This window comes from Nansenia antarctica, assembly GCF_963989245.1.
Source record: "Nansenia antarctica genome assembly, chromosome: 3".
Lineage (NCBI taxonomy): Eukaryota > Metazoa > Chordata > Actinopteri > Argentiniformes > Microstomatidae > Nansenia > Nansenia antarctica.
In genome coordinates this window covers 6,013,872-6,026,459 of record NC_137688.1, presented here as the reverse complement: position 1 = coordinate 6,026,459, position 12,588 = coordinate 6,013,872, and the positions used below count along the sequence as shown (strand labels likewise).

Here is a 12,588-nt window from a genome sequence, read left to right as displayed (position 1 = left end):
ACAATCTATCAATCTAATAGACCACACGTGTCAGCTACTTACCTCAAACGTAACTTAGATAACAAGGCTCTGTATTTCACAGATGTTTGATGTTTGAGTTGGGTTTCTGTTAGCTAAACTTAAACGAGGTTGTGTCTCTGAACTGTTAGTTAAAGAAGCTAGAAGGGTTCTGTCACTGTGCTGTTCTGTTGGTCTCCATGGCAGCTCGGGCTTCCCGCGCCAGGGTTTATGCACTGCGTAGGTTAGGGGGTGTCTCAAAACTTCTAGGCCATGTCAGTGGCGATAGACAAAGACCTGCTAAAAACTAAACTAAACAATATAACCACTAATATTATCTTGCCCTAATATTATATTCTTCATACACATGTATATGTATGTATATATGTATATATACAGTAGGCTACATAATGCCACAAGTGAGAGTGTAACACAATTCGTTTTATGTCACTTTTTTGACTGTCCCTGGAAAAAAAATGCTCGGAAAATCTCCACCCAGATAAGATAAGATAAGTGCCTCCCCTATTTCCCTCCCATTTTTTGCAACAGGTATAAATCCCCCAACACTGCTCCATCCCGTCATCGCATTATAGTTTCTGTTTTAGACGATCAGGCAACATCCATCCACCGATCCATCCATTCTCAGTTTAAGACGTGATATTCATGTTATTGGCCAGAACTAGAGTCAGTGTTGCATGTTTGCTAGCTAGCTTTACCCACAATCTATTGATTGATTGATTGAAAACTTTATTAGAAGGTTTGCAGAAGTAGGTACATGAAAGTACATTACATACAAGGTCAACTAAAAGGATAAAAACCCAAGAAAGCCACTGGCTTATTTCAATTGGGGTCCTTGATTCTCAATTCATCGTTACATGTAAGACAGACAAAAGAAAAAAACTAGTACTATCTACAAGATAATACAGACAAATAACTATTACTATCTACAAGATAAACATACATCCATCATGGGAAGAACAATACAACAAAACATAAGGTATGTACAGCGGGTAGGACAGGTGGGGACAAAACACAAAGTATGTACAGTGGGTAGTTCGGGTCTTTTAATCTGATTTTTGATTTAGAGGGTCCAGTTACGGATTGCAGCCTCCTGTAAATGTTTTTTGAGAGTGGTTTTGAAGGTGGGCAGTGTTTTGCACTCCTTTAAGATTATAGGAAGGGCGTTCCATATTTTTACTGCATAGTTTGCAAACGAGTTTAACCCCTTGTTTGTGGTGCAACGCGGTTGAACGTGGTTCGTGGAGCTTCCTCTGGTGTTGTATGTGTGGACGTTGTTCACTTTTTGGAAGTATGTTGACAGGTACTTGGGTGTCTTTGTGGTGTGGCGTATCTTGAAGACCAGGCCCAGTGCAAGCTGCTGCACTCTGTCAACTACTCGTAGCCAATCAAGGCTCAAAAAATGAGCAGCGGTTAGATGTGTCCTAGGGTTGAGGCCTAGCAGAAGCCTAACCAGTTTATTTTGGGCTGTCTGGAGTCTTGTTTTATGGGCCTTTGTGGTTCTATAGTACCATGATGTTACGGCATAGTCGAAGTGACATTGAATGAGAGCTCCTGATAGGGTCCTCAGTGTGTTTTTACTGACAAGTGAGGATATCCTGTACAAGAATCTAGTTCTATGGTTCACTTTTTTGATTACTTTTGCTGCCATTTTATCTCCGGAAAGATTTGCCTCTAAGATGGAGCCCAGGTATGTAATATCCTCTTTTCTTGTGATATTAATGTTACCCACTTTTATTTTAAAATGTTCAGCCTTTCTGAGTTTAGATGGGGATCCGTATAGGATGGTTTCAGTTTTACCTAGGTGTATTGATAGTTTATTGTCAGCTAGCCAGATGCAGATTCTACTCAGTTCAGTGCTTAGCGCTTTTTCCACCTGCAATATGTCCCTGTCAGAGACCAGCAGAGCCGAGTCATCCGCGAACAGGAACAAATTGCAATCACATGCTGATGACATGTCATTCACATATATTAGGAACAGTAAAGGTCCCAATATGCTTCCTTGTGGAACGCCGCAGGTCACTGGGAGGGGGGGGGACAGTGTTCCGTTCACACTAACCACCTGTTCCCTCCCCTCTAAGTAGGATTGCATCCAGCCCACCGATGTTCTATCGAACCCAATTGCTTTCAGTTTATCTAACAATATGTGGTGATCTACTGTGTCGAAGGCCTTCTGGAGGTCCAGCATGACCATGCCGCAGTACTTGCCCGAGTCCACCTCATGGTTGATGTGGTCGTTCAAATAGAGAAGGCATGTGTCAGTGGAATGGGATGTTCTGAATCCTGATTGAAATTCATACATCAGATTTTTTTCGGTAAGGTACCTATCAACCTGTTCATAAACTATTTTTTCCATAAGTTTAGAGATGTAATTAAGAATAGAAACAGGTCGGTAGTTGCCTGGGTCTAATTTGCTTCCTTTTTTATACAGTGGGGTTACCCTTGCTATTTTAAAGTCAAGGGGGACGTGTCCCTGTTTGATGGAGAGGTTTATTATGTGGGTGATGATTGGGGTAATGGAGGCAGCTGAGTCTTTTAGAAATCTGGCTGGAATATTGTCATGGCCCGTCGCCTTTTCTGAGTGTAGAGCGCCCAGCTTTTTAAACACCTCATCGTTTGACACCATGGAGAGTTTAAAATCATCTTTGCGTACACCCAGTTTATTGTAGAACGCACGGATGTGCTCTACACCATAACACCCTGAGTGGGGTGGTAGATTGTTAACTAATTTAGTGGCTATGGTTGTAAAGAAAGTGTTTAAGCACTTAGCCACATCCAGCTTGTCTGTAAGGAGAGAATCTCCAGATTTTATGCTGATGTTTGTAGACCTGGTTTTGAATTTTTGACTGCAACCTAGTTGGCTATTAAGTAGCTTCCAAAGGGTGGTTTGTTTAAGTTTTCTTCGATTTTGTTATCGAGGTATTCTTTCTTAGCAGATTTGGTCATGGTAATTACCTGATTGCATAGTTTGTTGCATTGTTTTTTAATTTTCTCATAGTGGGTTTTGTGATCTTCGTTTAAGTGTTTCACTAATTTTGATTTGCATTTTTGAACTTCAGAGCATTTTAGGTCTCTGACTTTCATAGCATTTAGAATGTCCGAATTCATCCATGGTTCCGATCGGGCTTTAACCCTGGTGGTTCTCATGGGGGCTATACTGTCAATAATATTTAGGAATTTGGTTTTGAAACCTAGCCATGCCTCTTCAACCTGTGTGCATTTTAGTTCATCTAACCAGTCTTGTTTCTCCAGTTTATGGTTTAAGGCCTCACTAGAATAGGATTTAAGGGATCTAGTGGTTACAGTTTTATGACCGCCAGCCTTGGGTTTATGTTTTTTACGAGTGCAAAAGATCATGTAATGATCACTTAGCCCACATACAATAACCCCACTCTTGGAGATTTTGGACTCATCCGATGTTAGAATGAGATCTATGGTGGTTTGAGTAGAAATACACACCCTAGTGGGTTTGGTAATTTGTTGACGGAGACCGTGCAATTCAGAAAACCTAGTGAAGGATTTGAAAACGGATGCTTCATTTCTGAGCATGTCCGTGTTCAAATCCCCAATAAGAATCTTTTCCACACAGTCAGCGTCATCCAAGCACCCCTCAAGAATATCATAGAAATCATTCTGATCGGGAGGTCTGTAGATAGTACCAACCAGCACCGGTTTTGCTTTGTTAAATATAATTTCAACCCAAACAGATTCTAATTTGTCACGATTCAGGTCACACCGGGTGTTAAAGATAATATCGTTGTGAATGTACATGCAGACACCACCCCCATACCTGTTCCTGTCGTTTCTGATGACTGTGTAGTTAACTATTTCAATCTCTGGGTCTTTTATTGATTCATCAAACTTGGACTCAGAGAAGCTCAAAATGTGAACCTTGCTGTCATGGAACATTTCTCTGATTTGGTCCAGTTTAGGCACAAGACTGTTCACATTAAGGTGAACAATATGCAGGCCCTTACTGCTGTGTCCAAATAGAGAGTTCATGTCCTTGACTTGGAAATAGTCACCACCATTCTGGTCATCTTCACGTTGAGGATTGGGGGATGGGGGGGGTCGCCCATTGTTCAACGGCTTCGTCAGAGAGTCTCCGGGCGGAGAAGGGGCGGGGGGCGGTCGTCGTCGGGTGGGGGAGGGAGGGGGGAGGGGGGGGGTCGTTGCCGGGGGTGGGAGGCCTCTGTGTTCACTTGATAGCTGGTGGAAGTTAGGTGGTTTCGTTAGAGAGTCTCCGGGTGGAGAAGGGGCGGGGGGGGGGGGGTCGTCGTCGGGTGGGGGAGGCCTCTGTGGGGGGCCTCTGTGGGGGGGGTCGTTGCCGGGGGTGGGAGGCCTCTGTGTTCACTTGATAGCTGGTGGAAGTTAGGTGGGGGGGTAATGTTATTAGCATAGCTACCCATTGTTTTGTTAGCCTCGTCTGAATCCAGGAAGTCCGCTGCAGATGCCGGTGTGACCGGTTTGACCGGTTTGTCGACAATGCCGTCAATGGCTTCGCTAGTACCATTTGCCTGGGAACGGCAAAAAAGTGTAGCCTGCCTGGTTGAGACTGGTCCGGGATTCAGCTGAATGTCTCCCGAGAGAAGTAGATAGAGCCAGATCATGGTCCTTCGGTCCATTCTACCTGCCGGGGGCTTGTTTTTTCGCGTCGGGTCAGCAGTCAACGTTGTGTGGATAGCTGCCGTCCCGAAGTTTATATACTTCGTTGCGGCGTGGAGATAAAAGTCGCTATGGGTCTCATTTTTTCCAATAAAGTTTGTCTCCTTCTCCATAAGATGTAAGTTCTGTGGTGATTTTATGTATAAATCCGTAATCCACAGAAGGAACAGGAGAAAATGTGGAATAATCCTTGTTGTTGCATTGTTGCAGCCGGAGGCGCGTTGAGAGGAACGACCGCTCATGTCTGTGATCGCGTAGTTTCTCGTCGGGAATAAGCTTCTTCCCGTTTTAAAATGTAAAAAACTATTACTACACCAAATAAAACTCGTAGTTACTATATAGGGGTGCTAAAAGTTCTAAAATCCACTAAAAACTATTAATTACTAACAAACATTGTACAGAGACAATTGGCATGCTGCCATCTTGAAACACTGTGCTGTACTCTATGCTATGCTATACCTATATATACTATGCTATGCTATACCTCAGCGTGGGTTCGAATCCACCTGAGGACACTACTGTCAAAAGATATGTTCTTTCTTAAGTCTTAATCAAGTTACGTCCATCACTGTTAGGGTGAGGCAGTCTCAGTCACACCTGCGTATTCAAAGTTATAGAGATTACATTTACATTTTTGGCAGCAGAGCTGAGCAGACACCTTTATCCAAAGCGCCCTGGTGGAGCCCAGTGGTGAGGGCTCGTGGAGAGGACAGCGATCACCTGGTAAGAGCGATCAGCCAGGTAGGATGCAAACCAGGAGTGGGTGTGACTCAGGAGCTAGAGCTGGTGTCTAATGAGAGCTGGTGTCTAATGAGAGTCCTCAGGAAAAACCACATCGGACAGGAGATGCTTGTGTCCTTCTACCGCTGCGCAGTGGAGAGCATCCTCACCTACTGCATCTGCGTGTGGTTCTCCAGCTGCACAGCCGCAGAGAGGAATGCGCTACAGAGAGTCGTGAGATCGGCCCAGAAGATCACCGGCGCCCCCCTCCCCTCTCTGGAAGAGCTGTACAACACACACTGCCTCAGGAAGGCCTCCAAGATCTCCAGAGACCCATCCCACCCTGGGTACGAACACTTTGCTTGGCTGCCCTCGGACAGGCGGTTCAGGACCATGTTCGCAAGGACAAACAGACTGAAGCTCAGCTTCTACCCCAGGGCAATCCAGGCCCTGAACACAGCAAAGACCTAGGTTCTAGGCCCTGGACAATCTAGACAATTTGATGGCAGCTACTAGATTGAAATCAAGTGCAATACTGAAACACAACTGTGAACATTTCAAACCTGCAAACTGCGACACAGTTTAAATGAATGTGCAATAACACTATGTGCAATATGACAACCCTCGGGTACATAAGGTTCAGAGATAGGAAATGTTAGAATAGGTATAGCATAGCATAGAGTACAGCACAGTGTTTTATTTGTATAGTATAGTATAGTGGATAGTGTACATAGCCTTTATTTATGTAAACCAGCTCTTTTCCCTTCTTGTTTTTAGTTTTTTTTCCTAGCACCAGCCCCCCCTCCCAAATGTCGTTGTTTGGTACCTGTACTATATCAATGACAATAAAGACCATTCATTCATTCATTCATTCATTCATTCATTCATTCATTTCATTCATTCATTCATAATGATCGCATGGTTGGCGGTTCAATCCTCGGCTCTTCCTGTCCATGTGTCGAGGAGGTGTCCTTGGGCAAGACACTGAACCCCAAATTGCTCCCAGTCAGCGGGCCGGTGCCTTGCATGGTAGCTGTCGAAAACACCCGTCAATCAAAAACTCCAACCCCCTAACAAAACGTCAAAATCTCGCTTAGAGCCACAAAAGTCCTAGGGCCGGCCCGCGTCCTAACGATTCCCACGGTAGTTGGGTCAGACCACGCCCACACCACGCCCACGCCACGCCAACTTCTGGAATATGTAGGGGTGTTCTCTGTATCTTGTTCTTCACGTAACACGGGGTGCACGATTAGATATAGGTTACCCATTACATCTATGTATGCAACTCGGCGGCGCTGAGTGTGCCGCGGGCCAACGGTCAATGTTCGCCGCGGGCACGGCCGCAAGCGGCCGGGCGCGGCTCTCATTGCCCTGTGGGCCCTGGAACGCGCGCCTATTCTTAGTGTCAGTGATTGTGTTTGTGTTTGAGAAAAAAAAGAGAAAAAAACACCCCTACATATTCAAGAAGTTGGCGTGGTCTGACCCAACTACGGTGGGAATAGTTAGGACGCGGCCGGCGCTGCTTAAGCGGCATGACCCTTTTCGGAATATTCAATTACGTCTGCGCATGCTCGATTCCCAGGGAATGAATCGGTTCGGCATGTGTTGTTGGAGTGTGAGGAGTATGATGAGGAGAGGCTGAGGTCTGCAGTTCAGAGAGTTAAGTTGAGTTTTACTGTGGACAGTTTGCTAGGAAATGCAGTTACAGTAGACAAACAGTTAATAGTATTTGAAAGACACTGGGTTGATAGACATTTAGTTTATTTCTTCATTCATCATTTTAATGTATCCCTGTCAATCTAACGTTCAACACATTCCGGTAGGTGGCGGTAATGCGCCTCAAGTTGGTTGCCAACCGCCAATCAAATGAAAAGAAGAAGAAGAAGAAGAACCCCGCACCTGACGTCACGGTGGTGAATGTTTCACCGTATCAGAAAGTCTCGGTAAGAAGAACATATAATAATAATATAATACCAGGAGTGAAAGTTGTGGGTTTAAAATAAGATCACTTCTAGACGTGTATGAGGTCATTATTGCATCTAGATGTGTCCATGTCAGCCATGGCTCCTGATGTCAGAGAGCAAACGAGTCATTTACTGAACTTAGAATGAAGCTGTTTGAATGTAAACAGACCCGCAAACACCGAGGGTGAAATAACTGTGTGTGTGTGTGTGTGTGTGTGTGTGTGTGTGTGTGTGTGTGTGTGTGTGTGTGTGTGTGTGTGTGTGTGTGTGTGTGTGTGTGTGTGCGCGCGTGCGTGCGTGCGTGTGTGTGCGTGCGTGCGTGCGTGTGTCAGCTGTCACTGTCAGTAATAACCTACCATGTATGACTCTATGCTATGTGAAACTGTCATTTATTTGCATTCAACATATACATAAGACGTCTGTTATCTATGGTTGGAATATCCATGATGGCATTTCCTGTCAACTGGGAAGTTAATAGGAAGCTATCCAAGAGAGCTAACATGGACAACCATAAAAAGAGGGATAACTTGCCCAAGTCTAAGGTCTGTCGCACTAATGTACCTACTGTGTGTTTCTGTTAAGGACTAGTCTATTCCCCCAGAGGAAATCTCTCAAAGCTGTTTCTGTTAAGGACTAGTCTATTCCCCCAGAGGAAATCTCTCAAAGCGCTGAAGGAAAAGCTTGAGAATCATCATGGCTCCAACATTGGTATGGAAAAGTTCAATTGTGTCTATTTCACCATCTCTGTTTGCTATTTGTTCAGCATGTTAAGGGCCGTGATGCTGATTATAGTTAAATATTGACAACATGAGAAGTCTGGGGAAGTCAAGGAAAGACGTTAGTCATACTTGGCATGATGAGATAAAATGTATTGTCCTGAATATGATCGCTTTTCCAAAATTAATCTCAGGATTCCTGGACTTTAGTCCAGAATATTTGCATAATTGCTTGGCAGTTTCATAGTTAATGTGCCAACACACACATTGCTAAACCAATACTGATTTATTTTGTTGTTTATTCATGTATCCCTTCCCAGTACGATGAGAAACCTGACCCAGGTGACCTGATAGAAATCTTCCGTGGTAACTACCAGCACTGGGCTGTGTACGTCGACGATGGCTACGTTGTTCACCTGGCGCCTCCTTGTGAGTACACTACTATCATCATATCACTGTCATAACTAATCAGTTAGGATGCTTTCATAACGATTTTATTAGAAGGTGAAAGTATTGGAAATTGTCATTGCTTTTAATTCAGTATCTGTGCCCGCCCAAACCTGCTTTTAATTTCTTGTTATTTTGTTTTATGTATCTTATTTTATTATGTGTTGTTGCGGCTGAAAGTGTCCCAAGAAAACAAAAGGGACTAAACCAAGGTGCTGCTAAAAAATCCGTACACATAAAGCCACAACAACATAATAGAATGTCCAGAGTCACTGAAATGGTGTATAACAGGGTAACATTTTAATGGACAGCCCTCATACCTACACAAGAGACAATGAAACAAAAACCTCCACTGATGAGGATAAACACAATAGACAAACTACCGTAACAAAATCTCCCACTACCTTAAGTCTATATAATATGGCAGGGAGGATCAGAAAAACAATAGAAGTAAACCAATACTCACTGCCCACGCCAAGCAAAGAACCAACACACCTCCCAGGGAGAACCAACAAGCCAAAACCCACCCCCAACAAAGTCAAACCCCAACAAAGTTCAAACAAAAAAACTAGTAATCAAATAAAAAGGTATTGTGAAGAGGGCAACCAAATATTTCCACAGGCTGCAGTCTTTTGACGGGCATGGAGGTCTTCAGCCACAGGTGCGTCCCTTTAGCCAATCAGCAGGAGCAGCACATCCATGGCCCCGCCTCCTCAGCCACACCAACTCAACAAAGCAAACTGGGGGTGGGGGGTATTCGATCAACGTCACTAAAGAAAAATCCAGGCTTATTTTTTTTTTTTTGAACTTTACATTTTTATTATCATTTTCTTTTATCAAGTGCAGTCAAACAATATTTCACAACATATTGATGTTACTTAAAGGTGTCACGGGTAAGTCGCAAAGGAATAACAGTCCATGAATATCTTTCTTAAAAATAAATAATAACAATAAAGTAAAAGAAGAAAAAACAAACAACAACAACAAAAATAATCCCTAATTTCCTCGCTGGCATTAACAACCACAACAGCCAATAAACAGAATCATTATCACCATTATCAACAACAGCAGCAGTGTGACAACAGTAACAATAACAACAACCAACCATGGTAAGAGAAAAGAAAGGGAAAAAATAAATAAAAATAAATATATAAATAAACACATCTGCATATCAGTCAGATCAAATGAAAATGTAGTGCAATGGATGACCATCTATTAAGGAATGTGTCTAATTTTAATTTCAATAGTGCTGTTGTACGTTCCATGTTGTAGACTTGTTGGATTCTTTCCCTCCATTGTATAACTGTTGGGGGGTGTGGCCCAGGCTTATTTTTGATAACTCTCGCGGGACTTATCAGAATAACAGCCTGGATTTTCCTTTAGCGACGTTGATGGAATACCCCCCTGGGCAGGGGCATAACAGTATACTATAATATTATGATGCTCATGATGATGCTGTAGGATACTCACTTCTTTATCTGAGTCAATGTGGTGAATTGTAGTGAAGTGAAGTGAAACTTTATTTATATAGCGCCTTTCGGACATGAATGCAATTCAAAGCACTTTACAATAGAAACAATGATTGAAAACAAGATTACAGAGATGGGCGAAGGGAACACACGAGACAACAGGAAAGGAGGGGAGGGAGGGGTTACAGCTTTGCTTCTAAATAAGCATACATGTTGTCAATAACACTAATAATAACTTGTATAACTACATCTTACACTAATAATAACTTGTATAACTTGTATAACAAATGATAAAAATTCCCTGAAGGATGTCTGTTTGCAGTTAAAACTGTCTCGGAAGAAAGAGGCGATTCACCACCTTTTTTGTGGGATCTGTACGCGAGACATGAGTTGTAAAGACTTAAGTAACAACAAAAACGCCTACGACATATCTGTCCCTAGAATGTCCTCTCCCTCCCTCTCTTTCTGAATTCAATTCAATTGGCTTTATTGGCATGAACAAACCTAATGTTTACATTGTCAAACCGTCAGCGGAGGGGCCAGGAGCAGGAGCTAGCAGCAGCATGATGTCAGTCCTCCATGACAAGGCCCTGGTTAAGAAGGAGGAGATCTGGGACGTGGTGGGGATGGATAAGTGGTGGATCAACAACCTGCTGGATAAGAAGCTTGAAGCCAGGCCTGTCCGTGAGATCCTGAGGGAGGCAGAGTCGTCTGTGGGGCGAGAGATGCCCTTCTGCGTCTTCAGAGGCAACTGTGAGCATTTCGCCACGGAGCTACGATACGGCAAGGCAGAGTCTCGGCAGGTAAGGACACTGAGGGTTGGAGGATACGGCTCGACATGTCATATATCATATGATGTACTTGTTAGACATTTGTGTGTGTGTGTGTGTGTGTGTGTGTGTTCCAGGTTCGGAAGGCCGTGGAAGTAGGTGTGGTGGTTGGTGGTTGGTGGTTGATGGGAGTAGCTGCGATGGTTGGATTCGGAGTCATTGCTCTGGGAGGTGCCATCTTTGGAGGCGGGAACAAAGAGAAGAAGAATACTGAATGAGTGACAGCCTGTACCACCTATAGGAGAGCTTCATGAGCAGCCAATCACCAGAAAGCCTAATAGATCAATCCCTCAACCAAGCAGTCCCTTTGTCATCTGTAACACTCACCCTGAGGTTGAGAGGTGGGAGGTGGGGGGGGGTTGGGATTATTTCTCTAGATGTTTTTAAAACCTTTTAGATTTAAACTAACATGAACTGAAAGCACAAAGCAGAGATTTCACATTGTCCTGTGGTCTACAACTGAGTGGGTTTAATGACTTTATAGGAGGCTCTTGAAAGCAGCTAGATTAAACTAGAGCAGGGGTGCCCAATACGTCGATCGCGATCGACCGGTCGATCGCAAAGGTAGTATGGGTAGATCGCATGGCATTGAACAAAAAAAAAAGAAAAGAAAAAAAAAAAAAAAAAAAAAACGAAAACGAAAAAAAAAGTTCGCCTATCATCCATCCTCACTATGGCTTTTGCCACTTGATTGACGTACAGGTAAGCCAGTCTGAGATCTGATCTTTTCACCTACACCTAACACACGGTTCACCACGCATGCGCAGTCAACAGCACCAACTACAAAATACAAAATACCGGCGAGACTAATTACCTAGTTAGCCTTCCAATTTCTACTATTTACTATATAATACTAAATAAAGGCTATACAAATGAGTGGGGAAGCTGGACCAAGTAAGAAACCAATAACGTATAACTTCCATCCAGAATGGGAGGAGGACTTTTTTACACGATGTGATATTGGAAATGCGTCTGTCTGATCAGCAAATCTACGATGGCTATTTCGAAGAAGGGAAATGTGGCAAAAGAGCGAAAACGTACGGCTGCAACGATAGCTTCTTATCGCGTCAGTCACGTTCTTGTTAAACACAAGAAGTCATTCAAAGACGGCGAAATTGTGAAAAAAGTTTCTCGAGGCTGCAGATTGCCTTTTCGATGACAGATCCACAGTGGCTGATGACACCTTGCAACCAGCTGTTGTGTTCAATAATGGAGACTGAACTCAGAGCTTCAAGTTGGAACGTGTACTCCATTTAATCAAACACGAGTCTCACACAAAACGTAATACGGCACATGTCGTAAAGCCCAAACTGTCGTAAACACAGACGTAACATTTCCCCCCCCCTCACACAACCTAGGTGTGATACTCAGTCATGTAATCACGCAAGTGCTCGGGCCTGTTGCGTGCTCGAACCAGACGTGGCTCTGGTGCAGCCACAGCCACTGGTGGCGGCTCCACGCCTTGGGGCTGAGCCTGGTAGGCCGGGGTTGCTGCTTCATCCAACCGTGCGGCTGGCAAGACTGTGGAAGAGGCCACACTCAGCGCTGGGCCAGGGGGAGGCTGCACCTTACGCAGGCGGGTAGCATGCCAGCGAGTGCCGTCGGCGAGCCTAAACGAGGCCGGGCCAAGCTGTTTGCTGACCTGGACAGGGTCAGACCAAAACGACTGGAGTTTGTTGTCCCGATGAGGTCGTCGGATCCTGACCCAGTCCGACACAGCGATGACAGGTGGCCTAGCACGTCTGGCCCTGTCGAAACGATC

At 44.1% G+C, this 12,588-nt stretch overlaps 1 protein-coding gene across 2 annotated transcripts in view; it reads left to right on the top strand.

Annotated features, from left to right (window-relative positions):
* The window catches only part of LOC308153030 (phospholipase A and acyltransferase 3-like), a 30,867-nt gene extending 19,471 nt beyond the window's left edge, over nucleotides 1-11,396 (top strand). The window contains exons 1-5 of one of the 2 annotated variants that reach the window (XM_080526116.1): nucleotides 7,278-7,343; nucleotides 7,947-8,072; nucleotides 8,401-8,509; nucleotides 10,528-10,799; nucleotides 10,904-11,396. In XM_080526116.1, coding sequence (XP_080382242.1) covers nucleotides 8,058-8,072; nucleotides 8,401-8,509; nucleotides 10,528-10,799; nucleotides 10,904-11,044 — 537 coding nt within the window. In that variant the 5' untranslated portion in view covers nucleotides 7,278-7,343; nucleotides 7,947-8,057 and the 3' untranslated portion in view covers nucleotides 11,045-11,396. Of the gene's footprint in view, nucleotides 1-7,277; nucleotides 7,344-7,946; nucleotides 8,073-8,400; nucleotides 8,510-10,527; nucleotides 10,800-10,903 lie in introns of those variants that run through there. The other variant, XM_080526117.1, reaches the window with a different exon arrangement.
* The last annotated feature ends 1,192 nt before the right edge of the window (nucleotides 11,397-12,588 follow it).